The sequence below is a fragment of the Pelmatolapia mariae genome, linkage group LG20 (assembly GCF_036321145.2).
Source record: "Pelmatolapia mariae isolate MD_Pm_ZW linkage group LG20, Pm_UMD_F_2, whole genome shotgun sequence".
In the NCBI taxonomy this organism is placed as follows: Eukaryota; Metazoa; Chordata; class Actinopteri; order Cichliformes; family Cichlidae; genus Pelmatolapia; species Pelmatolapia mariae.
In genome coordinates, this window is record NC_086244.1 from 27,949,627 (window position 1) to 27,972,350 (window position 22,724).

At 40.1% G+C, this 22,724-nt stretch overlaps 2 protein-coding genes across 4 annotated transcripts; both read right to left on the reverse strand.

Moving 5' to 3' along the window:
- Positions 1–1,222: 1,222 nt before the first annotated feature.
- hspa1b (heat shock protein family A (Hsp70) member 1B) lies at positions 1,223–4,103 on the reverse strand. The gene is made up of 2 exons (XM_063463261.1): positions 3,816–4,103; positions 1,223–3,298 (listed from the first exon to the last, which is right to left on the reverse strand). The coding sequence occupies exon 2, from the start codon at positions 3,278–3,280 to the stop codon at positions 1,361–1,363; it is 1,920 nt and encodes a 639-aa protein (XP_063319331.1). The 5' UTR covers positions 3,281–3,298; positions 3,816–4,103; the 3' UTR covers positions 1,223–1,360.
- A 152-nt stretch (positions 4,104–4,255) lies between these two features.
- On the reverse strand, positions 4,256–21,082 carry ahcyl1 (adenosylhomocysteinase-like 1). 3 transcript variants are annotated; one of them, XM_063463775.1, is made up of 17 exons: positions 20,570–21,080; positions 12,586–12,700; positions 12,170–12,313; positions 11,388–11,488; positions 11,176–11,278; positions 10,821–10,915; positions 10,615–10,721; positions 9,260–9,376; positions 9,096–9,159; positions 8,910–8,998; positions 8,694–8,764; positions 8,299–8,393; positions 6,368–6,466; positions 6,155–6,223; positions 5,921–5,999; positions 5,602–5,722; positions 4,256–5,493 (listed from the first exon to the last, which is right to left on the reverse strand). In XM_063463775.1, exons 1-17 carry the CDS (start codon positions 20,759–20,761, stop codon positions 5,487–5,489), a joined length of 1,668 nt encoding a protein of 555 aa, XP_063319845.1. In that variant the 5' UTR covers positions 20,762–21,080; the 3' UTR covers positions 4,256–5,486. The 3 variants fall into 3 exon arrangements, with proteins under 3 accessions (XP_063319845.1, XP_063319847.1, XP_063319846.1); XM_063463777.1 differs by lacking the exon at positions 20,570–21,080 and adding an exon at positions 15,035–15,138; XM_063463776.1 differs by lacking the exon at positions 4,256–5,493 and having other exon boundaries at positions 5,598–5,722; positions 20,570–21,082.
- Between the last annotated feature and the right edge of the window lie 1,642 nt (positions 21,083–22,724).

A 22,724-nucleotide genomic window follows, 5' to 3' on the forward strand; every position in this document is an offset into this window, starting at 1 on the left:
TAATTGTGTAGCGTCACATTAAGGAAGAGTGCCAAGGGTATAAAACGCAAACAGCCGTGGGGGAGAATAAATAAACTACTGTGTACTGTAACGCAGAATACCTTTATTGCATGGCTTTACTGCATGCATGCTGGTAGGAGTTTATATTATAGTCACACAAGATAACCAACTTAAATTGAGTTAATAAGATTGATCACATACCCACCAATATCCAGAAGGTTTAGGTGGCATTTTTATCAGGAGTAGCCTCAAGGTGGTGATGATTCAGATTCTTTTTATTTTTCGGTTGTTATTGTTATAGTGTACAGAGTGCTCCAACAGGTAGTGCTTATGGCCAGTGGTTTTAGTAAACTAACGTCCTGATTTCGCCACCTAGAGGATCATTCAGTGAACAACATGTTTAAATGAGTTGCTTAGTTTTCAGTGAGTGTGATTTGTGTGCAGACCCTTTGACATAAAAGTACTAATATTACACAGAGCTGACAACACTTGCAGTATACAATAAAGTCTGTTTACTGTTTACAGCTAAAGGCAGTTAGCCCAGCTCTATGAGGGAAACATTTGTATAAATCTCTATAAGTCTGGGGCGGAATATTAAAACTGAAAATATAAGCAAATCTGGAGGTGCTAGAAAGATGTAAACTTGCTATATTTCTGCAGTCTGCAGCTATCAAAGTGTGATAAACTGGCTGTGCTTGTTGCATTTTGGGTAATGCAGGCAAGAAAAGCATGTGTAGTATAAAACAAAATAAAAGTAGGTTTGGGTTGTTGTTGTTTTTTTTAACAGAGGTGCAGCAGTAAAAGTGTCTGTCATACACACCCATAGCACACCTACAGTGTTCAAACTCTTGTTTGTTTTGGCATCTAACATGTTTTCATATACATTTAAAGCTCCTCACAAGTCTGTCCTAGAATGACTCTATCCTGTATATTACTTTTTAAGTACAGCTTGAATAGGGAAAAAGAAATGTGAAACAATGTCTGAATAAGGTTTGTCAACCTCATTAACAAAAATACTTATTGACTACCTTTGTGAATTCCATGCCCAGATTCATTAAAGTCTGAATTTTTTATTAGAAACTCTTGGTACTCTCATTGGTACATGGTTTTAAAGAAAGGCCATTCTAAAAATGATAAACACTTTTGATCATGTGCATCTTTTAAAAAGGTTAGCACTTGTTTATTTTTTTATTATTCTTTTATTCCATGTTCAAAAAAATATTTATCACAAACAACAATGAAGAGAGATGTGCTTTTACAGAGTTTATTGTAGAAAAGGAAACAACATTGAAATCATTTATTTTTACTAAACCGCAGTCATAAATTTTCCCATGAGTGTGATATCCTGAGGTGAACAGCTTTAGTCCACTTCCTCAATAGTAGGGCCCTGGGAGGTTCCTCCTGCCTGGCCGCCGCAGCTTCCTGACGGTGTTGCTCCCTGGTACAACTTTGTCACAACTGGTCTGCACACCTTCTCTAGTTCATTCTGCTGGTGCTCATACTCATCTTTCTCTGCAAGCTGGTTGTTCTCCAGCCAGGAAATCGTCTGGTTGCACTTGTCAATGACCATCTTTTTATCCTCTTCGCTAATTTTACCTTTCAGACTCTCATCCTCGACACTGCTCTTCATCTGGTAGGCATAGGACTCCAGCGTGTTCTTTGCTGCAATCTTGTCTCTCTGAATGTCATCGTCAGCCTTGTACTTCTCAGCATCCTGCACCATCCGCTCGATCTCTTCTTTGCTGAGGCGGCCCTTGTCATTGGTGATGGTGATTTTGTTTTCTTTGCCGGTGCTTTTGTCGACGGCGGATACATTTAGAATGCCGTTGGCATCAATGTCAAATGTTACCTCTATCTGTGGAACACCTCGGGGAGCTGGAGGGATACCTGTGAGGTCAAATTTGCCCAGAAGGTTGTTGTCTTTGGTCATGGCTCTCTCGCCTTCAAATACCTGAATCAATACACCTGGCTGGTTATCTGAGTATGTGGAGAAGATCTGAGTCTGCTTTGTGGGGATTGTGGTGTTTCGCTTTATCAGAGGTGTCATAACACCACCTGCGGTTTCAATGCCCAGAGACAGGGGAGCCACATCCAGCAGCAGCAGATCTTGGACATTCTCTGAGGTGTCGCCCATGAGGATGGCTGCTTGGACTGCTGCACCGTAGGCTACAGCTTCATCTGGGTTAATGCTCTTGTTCAGGTCTTTGCCATTAAAGAAGTCCTGTAAGAGCTTCTGGATTTTGGGAATTCTTGTGGAGCCACCGACCAGGACAATTTCATGAATCCTGGATTTATCCAGCTTGGCATCCTGCAGGGCTTTCTCAACTGGGCCAAGTGTTCCCCTGAAAAGATCTGAGTTGAGCTCCTCAAAACGTGCCCTTGTGATGGAGGTGTAAAAATCAATTCCCTCAAAGAGAGAGTCAATCTCAATGCTTGCCTGAGTGCTGGAGGATAAGGTCCTCTTTGCCCTCTCACAAGCTGTGCGCAATCTCCTCACTGCTCTCTTATTCTGGCTAATGTCCTTCTTATGTTTTCTTTTAAATTCCTCTACAAAGTGGTTGACCATTTGGTTGTCAAAGTCTTCCCCACCAAGGTGTGTGTCTCCTGAAGTGGCTTTGACCTCAAAGATGCCATCTTCAATGGTCAGAATAGACACATCAAAGGTGCCTCCGCCAAGATCAAAGATCAGCACATTGCGTTCTCCTGTTTTGCCTTTATCCAGGCCGTATGCAATGGCTGCTGCTGTGGGCTCATTAATGATCCTCAGAACATTTAGTCCAGAGATCACCCCAGCATCCTTGGTAGCTTGTCTCTGGGAGTCGTTGAAATAAGCTGGCACTGTGATGACTGCGTTTGACACCCTTTGTCCCAGGTAGGCCTCAGCTATCTCCTTCATTTTAACCAGGACCATGGAGGAAATTTCCTCAGGATAGAATGCCTTGGTCTCCCCTTTGTATTCCACCTGGACTTTGGGCTTTCCATTATCGTCAATCACCTTGAAAGGCCAGAGCTTCATGTCGGACTGTACGACTGGGTCATTAAACTTTCTTCCAATCAGCCGTTTGGCATCAAAGATTGTGTTATTGGGGTTCATTGCAACTTGGTTCTTGGCAGCATCTCCAATAAGCCTTTCTGTGTCGGTAAAAGCCACATAGCTTGGAGTGGTTCTATTGCCCTGTTCGTTGGCAATGATCTCAACTTTGCCATGCTGGAAAACCCCAACACAAGAATAGGTGGTGCCCAGATCAATGCCAATGGATACTCCCTTTGGTGCAGACATTTCGCCGGTTCCTAGTTCCTAGACAGATTTAGAAGACATTGCATTTAAATGGATAGTCCTGTTTTTGATAGTTTTCAGTATTAATAATATGTTTATTCCAATGATACTAACATAAGATTTGAGCACTTGTCACACCCAAATCAGGGAGCTGCACTTAGAATTAAGAGCACACTGTCTGTGTAATCGTTAAAGCTAATTGCTAGGTAGTAGTTTTACAGTGTTGAGGGCTAGAATTCACAAGACCAGTGAATCTAAATGCTTCACTTAAAAAAATAAGTGAACTATAGATCGGTATCTGGTTATTCATATGTTGCTTTATTTTAATATTTAAATAAATAAACATTCAGGCTAGGACTTAGAGACTATCCTTCATGAGTAAAGACTTAATATCAAGTATAACTGTTACACTGTTGCACATAACTGTTAAAGTTTTGGGGGGTTTTAGGAAATGAGTGAATTAGAGTAAGACACCCACACAAAGAAGTCCTCACTGTCTCTACAGTCTAAACTTTATCCAATCAGTGTTGCTACTTACTTTCAGTGGTGCACTCTCTGGTGCTCAGAAGGATATCCTGGGGATGTTTCCTTCGTGTCAGCTTTTGCCTCTGTTTCTTCTGGAGTTCATACCTAGACTGGCTGGGGCTCCTTGCTTATATAGTTACAACCAGGTTTCCAGAATGCTCCCGCCCCCTCCTCCTCAATGACTGAAGTGTTAATATTAGAAACTAATGCAGCTGGCCCAGTGCTCGAGGGCCGGTGAATATTCCAGAGTGAGACGGCAATCTGACGCTCAGCCAGCAGGGCCGACTCAGAGGGATACAATGCGGAGAATGTGGCAGTAAGGCACATTTAGGAATTGTGATGTGTTATGTTGAAGTGTGAGCACCCATGAATGTCAGTTTTATCCCCAAAATAATCCAAAATATTTACCTACTGAGCCAGGGACTCACAAAAGGCCTCTCCTTCATTCTCTGGTCTCAGTTTGTCATGGTAAAAAGACTCGCTTTATTGCTGATTTAATGCAATCTTTTACATAGATAGTATACACTTATGTCATTTTGATCACATGAAATATTAAAGTGATCTTGTTGGATCAAATTAAGACGACTACAATCATATGCCTGACATAAAGTCTAATATATATATATATATATTGCCAACACACAGCTCATACATTATAGTTATACTTACAACCAGAAGCAGTGGAAGGAAGACAGTTAATGTACTTCTAATAAATGCAGTTTTACAAAAAGGAATGGTTCATATAATTAAGCTCAGCGCTAGTATTATGTTGTTATAAATCATTTAAAAGGCACATTCATATCATGGCCTCAAAGGTACTATCCAGTCAGAAAAACTCTTCAGTGAGGCGTCTGGAATTCAAATGAGCAAATGGAAACTTGGGATGAAATGAGGGAAGATAAAGCAGTCAAAAAGTGTTTTACCAGCTCTCCCTAAGTCTTCTCCAACTTCCTTTTTAGGAAAGCCTACAGCTGCTCCACACCCAGACATAAAACAACATCTTAATCTGTCATTAGCAAAACGACATTACTCTATCACAAGACGTTTTATAATCATCTGAATAAACAAGACTTCATCATTTTGTTTATGTAACAGGCAACAGTTCATCACGGCACTGCTATAATAAAAAGGATGACTGGATGTTACCTTTTAGGGCATGTATGCAGATACCATTGAAACAGATTATTTGACGTATATATAAAAACAAACATTTCTAAAATAATCTAAGTTGTAACACAGAGTTTGTTTTGGCTCAGCCTAAACTCTGGCTCATGGAATGTACCCGGCAAATCTTAATGTCACGGTAGACAAAATCGAAAAGGTATCCTCTGTTTCATTCTTACGGCCATCATTTGGCACTGTGCGTAAATGGGGTAAACAAATCAGCAACTCTGTGATCTAGTAACATAATCTGAAGCAACTAAATACGTGCACATACATCAAAGCATGCAAGTAGGCTTTTGTTTAAACACCTGACAAGACATGTAAAATGTTAGTTGGTTATATGTTTTCTACATAACTTTACTCTTCCTTTTTTATCATTTAACTCTACTTCTGAGGTGCTTTTAATAAGTTACATTCAGCATAAGTAAAATAATTCCTCCATTCTGTAGCTATTTAGAAAATAAAATAGATATCTCTGTTTGTTGCAGGGTAACTGTGCGTTGAGGATCGGGCATTCTCATTAATACCTGTAGAGAAAAAAGCAAAACAAAAAAAAAGTTTAATTAAATACCAGTTTAAAAAGTGAAAATATGGACTGCGTGATAATAGAAGCAGAAAAAGGCAGGAGCACCTACCGGTAATAATTAGGTTTGAAAGGGCCATTCTTGTTGAGGCCCATGTATTTGGCCTGCTCGTCAGTCAGCTCTGTCAGGTGGGCATCAAAGTTGGGCAGGTGCAAACTGGCCACATACTCGTCTGGGGGAAAGAGACAAAATGTGTGTGATGTGATCTTTTTAGTGAAGCCACAGGGTGGCAACAATGAGCAGCCTTTCAGAGAAGCAGTAAAAACTAACTAGACTTCACAACTATAGTGATCCACACTTGCATACTGCTTATCATTTCTATACCAAAGTGAAGTAGCACAGTTTCAGTTTAAACAAGGCTGATTCTTACCCATTTTCTTTGGAAGGAGATACACATCCTGTTTGTAACGTCCTTCTGGAGCATTAAACAACTCAATCAGTGCCAGGGCCTACAAAAAACAGAGCACACAGTGTTTACATGACTCACAATCTGGGAAACTATGTGCCTGCAGACTGCAGGTAGTTTAGTAAGAAGGGACACTGTTATTTACTCGCCCAAGAAGTTACTGACACTGGCTCTAAAGGAAGAGTAGAAATTACTAACCTGAGTTGTTGCAGTTATAGACAACACAAATGTCGGCACTGTGGAGCAGCTCAGATTTAAGAGGCGACCCTGGAAAAAAAAAATAATACAAGATGTCTGACAAAACTGTTTAGTGCTGAACAAACTCCTGTTTCAACCTAGTTATGAGTGATACAAACACAAATTTTTGAGGATTTGAAAGACAGTTTTGTGAAGACTATTAAGGAAAGCTACCTCTGCCAGCAGGACGACCCTCTTTCCATCAGGCCAGATGATGTGGTCGACCTGAGAGCGAACCCTCTCCCAGGTCAGCTCGGGGCTGCGCAGGCTTGCCTGAGGACAAAAGACGTAAACACCATTGTGCTAACATTTCCATGTGGGCATTCCATGTGGCTATGTTAGCATGTAAACAAAGAATAGTGGAACTCCTTGAATTAGAAACTTCTTCCAGTGAATTCACAGAAATTGAGAAGTACAGTCAGGTCCATAAGTATTCATACAATCACACAATTGTTCTAGTTTTACCTCTATACACCTCTACACTCTGTATCACAGCAGATCTTAAAACTAAAAAAAGAGAGAATCAAGATGTGAACAAGGTGGAGGCTTTAAGCTTTAATTTAAGAGATTTAACAAAAGTATTACACTAACTGTTTAGGAAATTGCAGCCATTTTTATACACAGTCGCCCATTTTTAGAGGATCAAAAGAACTTGGAGTACTGGCTGACAAGCAATTTCGTGGTCATGTGAGGACTGTTCCCTTTTTATTCCCCAATAAATTAAAACAAGATAATTTCAAGTGTTGAACTTCTATTGGTTAACTTTTCATGCTCTTGACTCGAGGTCGTTGCAGAAGTTGAAAGCTGAAAAAATTGACTGCTGAAATATTTCAGCAGTCACCAAATCAACAGTCTCAATGAATGCGCTGGCCACCTCAGTGACAGCAAAAGGCCTGAAAGATTACAGAAAACAACTAACCAAGTGAACATCACTCTCAAGGAGGTAGCTGTGTTATTGCCAAAATCTACAATCAAGAAACACCTTTATGAATGTAAATACAGTGTTCACAACCAGGTGCAAACCACTGGTGACACTCAAGAATGAGGAAGACCAGATTAGACTTTGCCAGAAAACATCTAAAAAGAGCCTGCACAGTTCTGGAAAAAACATCTTTGGGTGTATGAAACCTAGATGAACTCGGAGCGGAATGATGGGAAAAGAAAAGTCTGAAGAAGGAGAGAAAAAGTTACTAATTGAAAAAACATACCATACTAACCTTTGAACATGGTGGCAACAGTGTTATGGGATGGGTATGCATGGCTGCCTGCCAGTGGAACTGGGTCACTAATGTTTGTTGTTGTGATTGATAGAAGTAGCAGGATTAATTGTATACAGGGATATACTTTCTGCTCAGATTCAGCCAAATGTTGCAAAACTGATTGAGCAAATGGATAATGTCCCAAAGAATGCTGCAAAAACTACCAAAGAGTTTCTCAATTTAAAGAAATGGGAAATTCTTCAATGGCCAAGTCACTCACCAGCAGAGCCAGTTTTGTGTTCAGTTACTGAATACAAAACCTAAGAGAGACCCACAAACAAGCAGCAACTTGAAGGTGGCTGCAGTAAAGGCCTAGCAGAGCATGTCAAATGAGAAACACACACATTTGGTGATGTTAATGTGTTCTAGACTTCAGGCTGTCATTGACTCCAAAGGATTTTAATCCAAGTATTTAAAAAATCATTATATTTACATTTTTTCAGTGTGTCAGATTACGTTTGAGTCTCTGAAAATGTTGAAGTATGTATAAAAATAGTTTTTATACATTTCCTGTGTGTGATAGTGAACAGAGGCGAAACTACAAAAACTGTGTCATAGTCCAAAAACTTTCAATCTTTACTGTATGTTTTGGATCAAAGGGGCACGCAGAGATGTTACTTATGGATGTTTAAATTGAGATATTAAAGCCACAGGAAATTCAATGAGGAAAAACAAATTAAGTCACTTTTGATCATTTTCAAATTTCATTTTTGACTGAAAATTTAACAACACAGAGAACAGGATGTTTTTTTGTTTACAGACTCCTTTCTGTGTTTTACTGTAACCGTGCTTAAGAAGCTTTTTAAATCCATTGGGTATTTGTGGGGTTATTTGTTTGAAGTTTACCACATCAATCTCCGTATTGGAGTGTCCCATATTGCAGACGATGCAGCCATTCTTCATTCGGTCAAGCTGTTCTCTGGTGACGACATTCTTGTTGCCTGTATTTGAAGAAAAACACACGTAAGGTGTTGTTAACAGAGTCACCGAAGAGAGAATAAGCCAACGAAAATTAAATTTAAACTTGTGCTGCTGCTATAGCGGTGGAGTTACAGCTATATCTGTACTGGTGTTCATATTGCTGTCAACACACAAAACCAAAGAGCATCTGAGCATTTTGATTTTAAAAAAATCTGGTTTTCACCCAAAGCCCTTAACTGTAATATTTAAAAAGACACATGCTGAAAATGTTGTGATTATCAAAGCAGAAGTAATGGATGTCACAGCATGGGGTACAGTACCAGTGCAAGTTATCACCACGTCCATCTGCCGAATGACCTCGCTCAGCTTGACCACTCGGAAACCGTCCATGCTGTGTGGACATGCATATTATAGAAGACCAGATTAGAAAAAAAAGAAAGAAAGAAAGAAAGAAAAAACCCACTGATAATATTCACTTGTTTGTAGCTTGCAATGCACAGGTGAGCAATGCTAAATAGTGAGAGTCAGTGAGTCACCATGCTTGCAGGGCACAGATGGGGTCAATCTCTGTGATGCACACAATGGCTCCGAGAGCTTTGAGAGCAGTGCAGCAGCCTTTCCCCACCTAAAGAGCACAAGACAGTGCACTAAAATGATCTGTTGTTCTTGTTAAAGTCATTCCATCTAAAGGTAAAAAATGTTTTAATAAAAGAATGATTCACCTCTCCATACCCACACACAACCACTTGTTTGCCTCCAAACATAATATCTGTAGTTCTCTTCAAGCTGGCAAAGACAACCAAAGCGACACATCATCGTGACCATATTGCTCCAAATACAACAAAACTTCATAACAGCAACTTTCTTGGTGATTAATTTTCCTCACCCATCGAGGATAGATTCACGGCAGCAGTAAAGGTTGTCGAATTTCTGCTTGGTAACCGAGTCGTTCACGTTCATCGCGGGCACACACAGCTTGCCAGCCTTAGACAGCTGGTACAATCTGAAAGGACACATGGGGAAAACATGTTCAGGCATATATGCTGGCCGAACACACGTGAATCTTTCCACACAAACGTGGATGCAATTCTGTGTGACCTTACACTTGGCAGAATATCTGGCTAATGAAGTCCACTGAGAGCTTTGCATATACCGTAGAGTTGCTGCGCCCAGCATTTGAGCTTTGCCATGCTTTTCAAATAGGCTTCCATCAACTAAGCACAGCTGATCAGTAAAACTGACAGAAATGTATGCATTCTCCTGTCATTTTAAACCATTTGCTACACAAAAACTAACATTATGCTTGAGCACATAAAACTCCAATAAGCAAAACTAAACAGAAAATAATTTTAAAGCAGTGCTGGTGATTTTTATTTGTCCATACCTATGACCAAAAAATTAGTCTGTGCATAAAAAACCTGAATATGATTTATATAATGGCCTTTGATACAGGTCCAATTTCTGCTGACAAAGTCATTCATTCAAAGTCATTCATCATGAAATGTATTCACTGAGAGCTTAAATTGCTTCTAGTGCATCTCTATCTCAAAAAAAAAAAAAAAATTAAGGAAATACCAATAAAAAAAGAAAAGGGATTAAAAGCAGCTTAGTTTAAAAAAAGTAAAACTTCAGAGGGCATGACTATGTTGGATAGTTTCTATATTTATTTTAAACTCTAAAGTAGAGTAGTGTTCAAGACATAGATACCAAATACACTCCACTAAATCCTGTAACTGCCACTGTAGTGCTAATAGCAGTATAGTTAGTTTGTTTAGCATATCTTTTGATCATTTTAAAAATGTTTTACACAACTGATATAAAATTCTAATTAGAATTTTAAAAAAAAATCCATTAATGATAATTTAAGTTCTAACCAGTGCACTTGTCACAGCACAATGATTTGTCCTTTGTCTTTTAATTTATTAAGTATTTACATTAGTTTGACTTTTATATTTTGTTGTCAGTATATACAGTACTGAATCTGCAAAGAGCTTATGAGTATTAAATGGCTCAAAAACACTGCGACAAGCTTAATTATTTATAATTCACAATAAGCTGCCATAAGCACGTCTATGCTGTAAAGAATATACAGCCTGGGTCTTACTGACATATTTTATAATGAAACCAATGTAAACCAAAAAGAATTACCAGACAGAAATTGCAGTTCAAAATACAAAAAGGCATGTGCTGCAGATAAAATTTAAACTCCACTAAAGCTCTAGATTTATGACCTCATCTGACCTGTGAACACCAGTGACACTCTCCTCCACAATGCCCCTGGCTTTTTTGAAGACGCTGGGATACTTCTTGTAAACCCAGTGGGTTAAGTCTCCACCATCATCCAGGATCTATAGGGGAAAAAAAGTCAACATGGAAGATGTGCACACAGAAAAGAGCAAGAGATTAAGACAGGCATTACATTCATCACATGACTATCCAGGTAATACCATATTGGCCTGCCAGCCTTCAGTGTTGACACAGCGATCAATACACCACCAGAAGTCGTCCTCTGATTCACCCTTCCATGCAAACACAGGTACCCCTGCAGGAAACAAAGCACACATAATTACAGGCAAAGACAGCATGAGCCACAGCTCCATTAGTGCACATTACACAGTGAAAGGAGAGGTGCAAAGTGCTCTTAAGTTTTAAGCTTTCTTTGGGTTCATCTAACCTTATGAGCAATAAAGCAAAGAAAAATACTTTATTTTATTTTAGATAGTACATAGTTATTTGGAATTACATATTTTTTGTTCCACCCTATTGTTAATAGGCCTCTTCTTGCTTCTTTATTATACTTACCCGTCTCTGCAAGAGCAGCAGCCACCTCATTTTGAGTGGAGTAAATGTTACAAGCAGTCCAGCGACACTGGGCCCCGAGTGCTACCAGAGTTTCAATCAGGACCTGAGAAGGACCAATGAAATATGAAGATAAAGAAAAAAATAACAGAGATAAGAAGAGAAAAAGATGTCACATTAAAGGGACCGCTGATGAGTAGGATGAGCGGACGTACTGCTGTCTGAGCAGTGATATGGGTACAGCCTACTATCTTCGCCCCAGCCAGTGGCTTCTCCCCCTGGGCTCTCTTCCTCAAGGAGATCAGGGCAGACATGTCTGTGGACGAACAGATCAAGCAGCAGTTAATGGTACCTGAGAGGACACAAAGGCCAGGTTTTGTTTTGGGCGAGATAAGAAGGAAAGACCTTTTCGAATTCAAAAACAAACGATACCTAGAAGGCGGATGTGCAATATATGGCTGTAAAATGGGCACTAACTGAACAACAATGTTAGCAACAGCTGTTGCAACCCAGGTTTTAAGGCTGAACAACACTTGCCAGGCGCTTACGCCTACTTATCTCTCACATGGGTAATGTAAACAGGCAGAAAGACAGACAAGAACAGAGAAACAGCAAAAGAAACCACACCATTGTATTTTGAATTGTGAAGAAAAGATCAAATTAAATATCATCATGTTCCAAATAACACCAGCTTTGGGTCATAAACCACAGACACCAGGTAATCTATATTTTAAAATAAATAAAAGATGACGAACAATGAAGAAATACATATAGTGTGTAACAGTGTAGTTACATAACTAGCCTATTACACACCTGCATCACGATAAAATCAATATGTGGCCATCTTTTAAAATTTAAACTACATCGTCCTGTTTGAAAAAAGGATTTCATAAGAAAACTTTAACCTGTTTTGATCAAAGTACAGACAATCATAGGTAAAAATTCTTTCATCTTTGAAATGTCCACAATGCGCCAGTGAGGTCTGATACATACATACCTTGTTCTGCAATTTCAATTTCTCGGCGCCCAAATTCAGCTTGTTTGATGTTCTTCACACAGAAGTCGCTGCTGCCGTGGGTGTTGACCTGGGCTTTGTCCCGGGGAGAAGTTTCATCATCGGAGCTGTCAGTGTAGGATGCAGCTTACAAATAGAGAGCACAAAAGGTCACTTTTGTGGTAAAGCATACAAAAGAGCCAGTTGCGAAATTTATGCTTTCAATGCATTGTGTAAAAGCTGGAGCTACAGTGTGTATTTTTGTGATGTATATGAATAGTTTTTCCAGGTGGACATGCAAACATAACTCAATCAAACAACTGTTAAGTGAACTTCAAAAAACATACAAAAAATGTTTTGTTTTGTTTTATGTTGGACTTAAGTAATTGCTCAGTTTTCAACAATGAAAGTGAAAGTACCTGAGCTGTAGCTGTCTGTGGAGGACTGCGAGATAGACCGTGAGAGCGAGCGGCGCCCTGCCTTGGTCGGATACTTGCTGAATTCCTGTTTGTCCTCTGCATTCGCAAACTGGATCTGCAGAGAGCCAAGGAAACATGCCACACAGTGTAAACATCAAAAAACAAAGCAATATAGATATTTAGCGATTTGATGTTTGAAATCTTCTATCTCTATGGATTTATCGGACGTCAATGGGACAAGTGGAGGTCAATAGGACAAGGTATCATCATCATCATCATCATCATCACATGTTAAAAGTGATGACACTATACCTTACACAGTACCTTCACACTTCATTAGTTTATGTTTGCATTCATTGTCCTGTTTCTGTTATTATCCTTTCTAAAGATAAATCAGCTTGTTACAGGAAATCACAGGTGGATCAAGACCAAGGGTGCTGATGCTTATTTTTAGATGGTCCCTTGTGATTTATGTTTTGTTCAAATGCATGCGCTTCAGTTATTGTTGGTTGTGATTCATCGTGTCAATCCAAGCCTTCAAAGGGCCCAAGATGAAAGATCTGGAAAAAGATAAATTGGATCACCAAACAGCTAGTGTGGCAAGTTTCTAGCCCAGCATTTGATAAAAGTCTAAACTATTGAATCTCTAAACCAAAGCACTGGAGAACTGATTTTAACTGGCCACAGAACAGTAAATAGAGGACTGTATGAAAGACACAGTTTAGGCCAACATCACAGGCAGCTCAGTTACTCAGTGCTTTATGGAAACAGAAGGTTCGAAAATGTTTCTGGTACCTTTTTGTTTTGTTTAATTTTAGAACCTAATGATGGCAGAAAAACAACTACTGCAAGTTTAGCAAGCTTGGTAAGTATGACCATTATCTTCCATGGAAGGACCAACAAAAGCAATGTTACCTAAACATTACTATGTACTATCACTGTCTGCCTTTCCAATAATTTCTACCCGTGTCTTTGTGTAAAGTCTGCGACCTCATCCATGATATTGTGCCACTTGTCTTTCTCACAACACTGTTTAATATCACAACATTGTATAATGTCATAAAAGCATGCCTAGTGTCCACGCACAAAGGCTCGAAGCGTTTTCCAAAATACTTTTTTCCATGAAAAATGTTACAAGAAAATGGTTCACTTGACCACGTCCAAAGTTCATGACACCTATTCAAAGGTATTCTTATTTCTTGAGCTTTTTAATTCTTCATGGTCTTCATGGTCATGTAGTCGAGGAGTGAGGATTTCAGGAGAATAGATCTTTACACAACTCTACCTTAAACATTTACTATGAGTCAGTGATAAATTGTGGCAATGCACAGAATTCCCTCTGTCTCCTATTTAAATCTTCATATCATGTGTTTGGACTGCAAACTCAAGTGCAGACTGACAGAGTTGACACAACACACAGATGAAGAATCCGGGAAGACATGTATCCCAGATTAACAAGAGTGAGTCGGATCACACTCGAGTATGTGTGTGTACACTGCACATACATCAACCTGTAGCTATGTCCTTCAGGTAGAGCGTACTGTTAACAATTATGAAGAGTAATAACACAATACTGAAACAAAATCAAATTAACAGATTTTCTTTATACACACAAATTTAGTTCTGATAGAACGTTTTACGGGTGGATGCAACAGCTACACATGGCTTCACATCAACAAAATCCCCCAAAAAGCTGAGGCTGATTGAATGGGCTAACATCAGCATAATGCACAATCACTAGGGAAAACACCCTAACATAACCATAACTTTAATTCTCTGCTTTTATCCTAATTACAATGATCTTCATTAACTTAAAATGTGTGGTCAAAATGCCTAAAACATCACTAACCTTATTTACTCAGCATTTTAACCCACAACGCCTCTTTCCATGAGCAGTGACACCTGGGCTTCAGAAACCTACCATGTCGGTATAAAGAAACTCAAGAAGCCTGTGAGACAGGCTAAGCTGAGGAGAGCTCTGCATGTCTCTGTTTTCACAACTGTGAGTGTGCTCCATCTCATATGTTCGCAAAATATGTCAACATGAGTACTTTTATGTTTACTTTGCATCACTTTGCAGCCTTAAGGATTCAACAGACATTTCACACAGTCTCTTGAGCTTTACTGCATTGTTCTTTCTCAATACTCAGACCAAAATCAAGAGGCTAATCTAATTAATGATGAATTACTCAGCGTTGGTGAAGACAGCATTATGTTTCCACTACGCCTACACGAGGGACCTGTGTGAATAACCTTGGTGTTTACTAGGAAAAATTGCGCTACTCCCTGCAGGTAAACTGAAATTTATGTTTCAAGGGAAAAAAAAGTTTCTGTTAACTGCAGGAAGAAGACAAAAACCTGTGACTGCCAAAAAATACTAAGGCTCCTGTGTGTTTGAGCTATCTAGTATCTAGAAGAAGTTCCCAGTGATACATTAGCAGCAACTCACCCTTTCTCTCCCATGCCCATGCCCATGCTTGTGTGCCATTGTTTCTTCCGTTTTCCAGCCTATCTGCCTGTTGCTGTGTGTCCTCTGTGCAGTAGTACTAGGTGTCCCTGATGCTATTATCCCAGAACACTCCCAGGCAGAGCCAGGGGGAGGTTCCCACCTATTATCATGATTTCTAATGGCCAACCTGGAGAGAGAATGAGAGAGAGAGAAAGACCTAGAGAGAAAGGGAGGGTTTATTCCAACCAAGCTTCTCTTTCTCTTTAGTCTCTCCAGTTATGCCCTTGACAACTTGACGCTAAAATCTGCAGGTTTTATGTTATGGTGAGTTTTTAATTGCTGAGGCGGCAAATGCAAAAAGATTCAGGTATGTATGTAGGTTGCGCATGAACGAGAACTGTTTCAAAATCACATGCACACAAAGTAATAAACAAATTTGCCTCAGCTCTTATTTTACACCTATGCTCCTGATTTGCACAACTAAAGTAAACAGAGATTGACAGAAGGAATTAAACTCTGTTTCCATTAGCCTTCTGCTGCATCAATACACGTCCCATGCAGTCCCTACAGCTAAAAATACCCTTTCTCTCCTAGATAGCAGGCCAGGTCAAAGACTTAAGCTGTGGAGTGTGACTTTCAGTCAGTGTTGTAAGGGCTCAATGTAGGCCTGACATAAGGCGACGCTAGCTACTTAGTCAGACACAGCTAGTGCTCTAAATCACTGCCCTGCGGAAAAGGCATACAGTCTTATCCACATCACCTGATCTTTGTATACAGACTACTCACAGTGATTAAAACAGGTTCAAAGACATGTGGCCTGCAATATTTATATAAGTAAAAATGGTGCAGTGACACACTCAAAGGAGTGAAGTCCAGTTGCAGTTTTCAAATCAGGGTACTTCCTTTGGTGTGCAAAGGCACCTGTTTAGATCAACACATGCATGACCGATTACAGTGTTGTGAAAAAAATACAACTCTACTAATCCTTTCTCCAAGACTATCTGACCTTTACATAAGTAAAGAGCATAAGTCCTAAAGCAGTTCAGAATCCTAATCTTACTGTCAAGCTGTTATTCCCTTGCATTATCTTACTGCACTGTTTATTAAGAAATCCAAACTCCTGATAACAAATACTGTAATTAAACTGTACCTGTACTGTACTTAATGAATGCCAAGGGCAAAACCTAGAACATAGAAAATTATAAAACTACTGAATGTGCTTTATTTTTAACCTTATGATGACTTTTCCTTCACTGGAAATGACTGTAAGTGTACACATGTAACACAGAATGTGCCAGGTACATTTTATCTTTACATTTTTTCAAAGCATACTCATGTCTGTGTCTTTAGAGATGAATGTGAATGTCTCTGTATCCGATTCTGGCAGCAGGGCAACCCAAATCATCCCTGCTTGAGCCCCTGCTTCACCTTTAACTTTACCCATTTTCTTTGCTGTGCTGTTTTACCACACTACATTTTCCAGTCTTCATTACCACTTACCAGGAGGGGAAAAGTTATGTTTGACCTTCATGAATCTCTTCCATAATGTTGGCAGACACGCAGGATGAGATAGGGAAGCTAAGGTATCATCACATTTCAGATCCTGCAAAGCAGCCCACAGGAATCAGATAAATATGATGATGCATGAACAGATTCACGGTGAGCAAGTCCCATTCCCAGGGGGCGTATTACATAACCATTAGATGGATTCAGAGAGAGAGGAGGCAGAGGATTGGTGTTCTCTGACTCATCTGCCCTCACACTAACTCACTCGTTTTTAATTTGTAGCATTGACTTTGTTTACTCACGTCACCTTTCAATGTAGTAGTTCTGCTGAGTTCTAAGTCTTCTTTTCAATATGTCATTTACTGTGATTTCAATCAGTTTGACACTTTTTCCAATCATTTACAGTAGTTTCTTTAATCATTCTTCTTTTTTTCATGCAAACAGACTGCTCAGTTTGACACCGGGCTCTCACATTTATTCATAACACAGTGCTTTGTTTTCATAAGCGCAGTTCACATTCCTACAATCCAATATGTTCTCATCAGGCACCCTGAGGCGGCTCACAGTCCACACATTATTGCATTCTGTGAGCTAGCAGTTTGAAGTCTACGATGTTGAGAAAACAGGCGTTTTTATTATTCAGTTATTTATCAATTATTATAAACACACTTTGGTTAAACTTACTCAATTCACAAATACAGCCACAAAGACAAGATGACAGGAATAACAAACATACCTAGTGCAATTTTTCCACACTGCGTAATGATACATTGCTTGTAGCTTACTTATGAGTGAGTTTAAGGGCGAGAAACCTACTGTTCCTTTAACAAGGTAAGTCAGATGTTTCAGTCTGAACACTGTTTTTTGATGAGCCTTACAGAATTCTAATAAGTGGATCTTTAAGGCATCATACAAAAAAAGTAAACTCAACCCTGATTACATAATAAGACAGAAGTCGAGACCACTTGTGCATTTGTGTTTTTGAGGTGGCATGAAGTGCTGAAATACTCTTTGTTAAAACACATACGAGCCGATATTTTCATTTTCTTCATATCTTAATTAGGTACACCTGATATGCACAAATATCTAATCAGCCAATCACATGGCAGCAACTTCGTGAATTTAGGCATATTCATGTGGCTAATAATACGTGCTAAAGTTCAAAACAATTCACATTGGTGATGTGGGGAGATTTCTTAGCACACTTTGAACACATCGTCTAAATGTCACAGACTGCCTGAGTAATGCTGCTGCTGCTGATGTCCATCCCATTTATAATACAGTGTAATCATCTTCTAATGGGTTCATCCATCAGTACAACACACCATTTCACAAAGCTCAAATCATCTCAAACTGGCTTCATGAGCATTACAATGAGTTCAGTGCACTCAAATGGGCTCCACAGTCACCAAATCTCAATCCAATAGAGCTCCTGTGGGATGTGGAACGGGAGATTCACATTATGGGTGTGCATTCAACAAATCTGCAGTAACTGTGTGATGCTATACATGATAAATATGAACTAGCACCTTGCTGAATCTATGCCACAAAGACTTAAGATAGGTCTGAAGGCAAAGGGGCATCCAACCTGGTAGTAGCAAGGTATATCTAAATCTAATCAAGCATAACATTAGGACCACTGACAGGTGAAGTAAATAACACTGATTATCTCTTCATCATGGCACCTGTTAGTGGGTGGAATATATCAGGGAGCTATTGAACATTTTGTCCTCAAAGTTTAGAGGCAGAAAAAAAATGGAGAAGTGTAAGGATTTGAGCGAGTTTGACAAGGAACATTATGAAGGGTAAACAATGGTTTCAGAGCATCTCCAAAACTGCAGCTGTTGTGGGGTGTTCCTAGTCTGCAGTGTTCAGTATCTATCAAAACTGGTCCAAGGAAAGAAAAGTAGCAAAGCAGCGACAAGGTCATTGGAGGCCAAGGCTCAATGAGGCATGTGGGGGGTGAAGGCTGGCCTGTGTGTCCAATCCAACAGATGAACTACTGTAACTCAAACTGATGAAAATTTTCTTGCAGAAAGGTGTCAGAATACACAGAGCACTGCAGTTTGTTGTTTATGGGGCTGCATAGCTGCAGACCAGTCAGGGTGTCCATGCTGAACCCCTGTACCTCCAAATGCACCAACAATGGGCACATGAGCATCAGATGAATAATTTTCTATGTGGTATAATTTTCTTTTATACCACATGGATGGCCAGGTGCACTTACCTGGGGAACACCTGGCACCAGGATGCACTAGGGGAGGAGGGCAAACCAGCCCTACGCTGGCAATGTTCTGCTGGGAAACCTTGGGTCCTGCTATCCACATGGATGTTACTTTGAGATATATCACCGAAGCATTGTTGCAGATAATGTACACCCTTTCATGGAAACAGTATTCCCTGATGGCCTCTTTCAGCGGGATAATGCACCCTGCCACAAATAGTTTGAGGAGCACAACAATTTTGACATCTTGACTTTGCCTCCAAATTCCTCAGATCTCAATCCAATTGAGCATCTGTGGAATGTGCTTGACAAACAAGGTTGATCCATGGAGGCCCCAACTCACATCTTACAGGACTTAAAGGATCTGCTGCTAATATCTTAGTGCCAGAGATCACAGCACACCTTCCAGGGGTCTAGTGGAGTCTATGTCTCAGTGGGTCAGCAGCAAAAGGGGGACCAATACAATATTCGGCAAGTGATCATAATGTTATGACTGATAAGTGTATATGCCAGTATTTAAAAGTGCAAAGCAGCTAACATTAGGTCATAAAACAGATGTGTGAATCATAAAAATAGGTGTCAAACACAGGCAAAGTCACCCCCAAAGAACCACGGGTATCAGAAGTCAGAGGTCACCTTGAGGAACTGAAATATATCTGATATTACTAACACAGTTGCCAGACATTATAACTAAAAAGTTCCAGAGGGCTTAATCACCACTCTGTGACACAGTCTCATATGATCAGGAAAAACTTCCCTGGCAGAAAAGTCTGCAGAGATTTGAGCAGGTTTGTTCTGAGAAACAGACAAAGAAGCCTCTAATCAGGAGTTCCATGATTATCCACTAGCCGGTACCAAATGCTGTGAGGAGCCACCTCATGTGGGTTTTGCTGTTTTCTCAGATTATATAACAAGCAAGAAACTCAACATTCACAGGTTCTTCTCACAGGTGCACCCTGTGCTGCTTTTGCATGTTCATGATGCTTTTTCTCCAACTAACACTGATGGTGTCCTCATTACCTGCACATGTGAACTAATTAAAGACAGATATAGAGCTCACTACACATTAATGTGATAAAAGTTTAGGTTCAGTTCCCATGTTATTACACATTTGCAAATCTCAAGGTTCTGTAACCGTAACCACAGTTTATGGTGGATTTATTTTTTTCCCCACAACAAAAGGGTACACCTGATTAAATACCCCCCTACTCAACTGGAGGACCCCACAGACTCAGTTGTGTTAGCCCTCACACAGTAGTTCTGCACTTTGCTGAGGTCTTAAATCAGAGGTTTAAGAGCTCAGCTTGGCTTTTAGTTGTTTCCTGCCTGCTGGCATAATGTTGACATTGTGCTTTAAACAGACAGGAAGGCAACTTGAAGACAGATTTTAACAATCATCTTGTCTTTAAAATTATATGTTCTTACCCCAGTAATAACACAGTAGAAGGTATTATTAGAGTAACACTACATATGAGACAGTTAACAAAGCTTTCCTTAATAGCTGGCTTCTAAGATACATGAATATGGGTACTTTAAATGTTTAAGATTATTTTTGCACTTCCCACCTCACATTGGGATGGAGTGTCCATCATTCAAGAATGCATTAAAGCTCCAACAAAATTCCCAATGACAACTTTGGAGCAGACATTCACACTGCGCCTTATTAACAATTAATACATCAACACAGTACATTACATTGCCTACACTTGGACTTCACTGCAGCACAATGCGTATCAACGTGAAATCCCCTCCTTACTGTGTCTGTGCCCAATGGCAGTGACTGCTGGGAGCATCACGTTTCTTACCTTCTTGACGGATTTCAGTGTGGGGACTGCGGTGAACGCTGCGGAAGTCATTTCTCCAACGTTCATATTCACATCACTGCTGTTTTTGCTGACAGTCAACACGGAATATTTTTCCGCAACGTTTTCGGTCTCCTTGACATATTTCGTGCCCTGTTTAACCTCTGTCTTGCTGTCCACAACTGTGTCTGTCATTGCATCCGAGTGATATCGATACTGTTACTGGAGAGGAGAGGGGGTAACAAAAGCCGGTTCTGGATTGAGTTGAAACTAATACCCTTAGCTTCGCCTTCTTGCTCTCTTGGCTAAAGCTTCGTGGCTTAAAAATGACCGAACCGACGCTGAAGCACTACACCAAGGAGCAAAGCTAACAAAGTAGCCCACTTCACGAGATATGACGCTTTTTTTCTCCCTTATCTACTTTCTAAAAGACTCGCACGGCCACTTGCTTCGGTCCTGCAGGTCTGCTGTCATCCACAGACGGCAACATCTCCCAAGGTGAGGGAGGGAGGGGGCGGTTTGTTGAGGCTGTCAGACGAACCAGTGGGCAGTGTGTAGGCGGTGATAAGCCAGTTAGCTCCAGTGGACAGGAAAGTGACTGCTGAATGTGTAACGGCTGAGGCCTCGCTACCCATAAGAAAATAAATTACATCATTTATTCGTCATTCGTGAGGCTTAAATGTCAGATGTTCAGCACTGCAGTTTTTTTCTTTTGTTCTGTTTTTTATGCTTAGTGCTACACTTGACTGTTATACAGCCCTCTGTTAATCAGCGTAGCGCTCTTAACACAAGTCCCGCCCACTTTTTAATGATTGGCTGATTGGGGACCAGCGTCTGCAAGCTACAGCCCCTGATTGGCAGAGTTTGCTAATCGCGATGCTTTACCTGGGAGGTCCTGTTCAGGGAAAAGGGGAACTCAAGTCAACCTCCGGCTAAATGTACACGACTACACATGACTACTTTGTTGTTAGCTGAATTTAAAATTCTTTAAGACTGCAGCAGGACCAGAATTCTGTATTTCAAAGGTAATAAGATAATAAAGGCCTTATATATCCTATATTTCTGAAATTCTTTATATGGGTCAAGAGTTATTTTCACCAGCCTTCTCAGGTGAGATGAGTCTAGTCTCCCCAGCACATTCATCACATTAATGTGAAATGAGGGCAGCCAACCAGACAGGATGTTTTCTTTACCATCTCCTGTTTCGCATTATAAATGTGACGCAGGATCACAGACAGCTGGCTAGCTCTGATGCCTTGCCCTGTTGCAGTTTCTCCTGCTGTCTCCTAACCTGGCCAGATGTCACAGTCAAGCAGAGGGTGTTAATCAAATATGGAGGAATCTGATCCATGGAGTTCAACTGGGGAAAAGAAGAGCAAATCACTAAGACAGAGCAGGTGTGGACTCCAGGATTTGTAGGTAGCAGCAGCTTAGTGTGAACTAAACCTGTTGAAGAAAACGTTAAACTCGTTTGCTCTCTCCAGGTGGCCCACTGGTTGTCTTTCTGTCACCTTAAACCTAGTTATTTCCCCCATTCCACTCTACACATCACTGGTATTGTTCTGCTGGAGTGGGTTTCCAGTTTCTTTTTGTAGGTGTCCTTTCGTTCCTCCTTGTGCTACACCCCCTCAGTTCTTCCTTGACCCAAGACCTGAAGGCTCTGTTTTGATTGCATTTCTATACAAGGTCTATATCAGCAGGTCTCTGTTGTCTCTAGTGGGCCAGTGTGCATCAATCAATCATAAAACCACTAGAATGTTGGCAGGTAGGTATTTGTAATACTCCACCTCTAAACCTCTAATTTAGTTATTTGGAAGCTACTGTTCACAGAGTAAGACTTACATAGACGTACAAAATGTACTCTTATCAACTTGTACAAACCCTACTTTGCTAGTCAGCATCAAACATCACTGTTACCCTGCATATTAATTAATTTGCCACTTTTTTCCTCTTCCCTGATATTTTTATATTGTTCAAGGTGAAAAACCTGAACTTCATCCCTGTTTCAGTATATGTCACAATATAGTTTAAGGTCAACAAATGATTATCCACCTCCACTTCTGACCCCCAATTACTAATATTATGACCTAAGTAGTAGTCAGTCAATCATCAGTTAGAAACATTTTGAAAATCTGGTAGTTTTTGTTTTGTTTTTTAA

Coding starts and splice junctions, on each gene's coding strand:
- hspa1b (XM_063463261.1), bottom strand. CDS start 3,280: ATGTCTGCACCAAAGGGAGTATCCATTGGCATTGATCTGGGCACCACC.
- ahcyl1 (XM_063463775.1), bottom strand. CDS start 20,761: ATGACAGACACAGTTGTGGACAGCAAGACAGAGGTTAAACAGGGCACG. Junction 12,701..20,569: donor CACTGAAATCCGTCAAGAAG/GTAAGAAACGTG, acceptor GGCTCTCTGCAG/ATCCAGTTTGCGAATGCAGA. Junction 5,723..5,920: donor TCTCCTTCCAAAGAAAATGG/GTAAGAATCAGC, acceptor TCTTTCCCCCAG/ACGAGTATGTGGCCAGTTTG.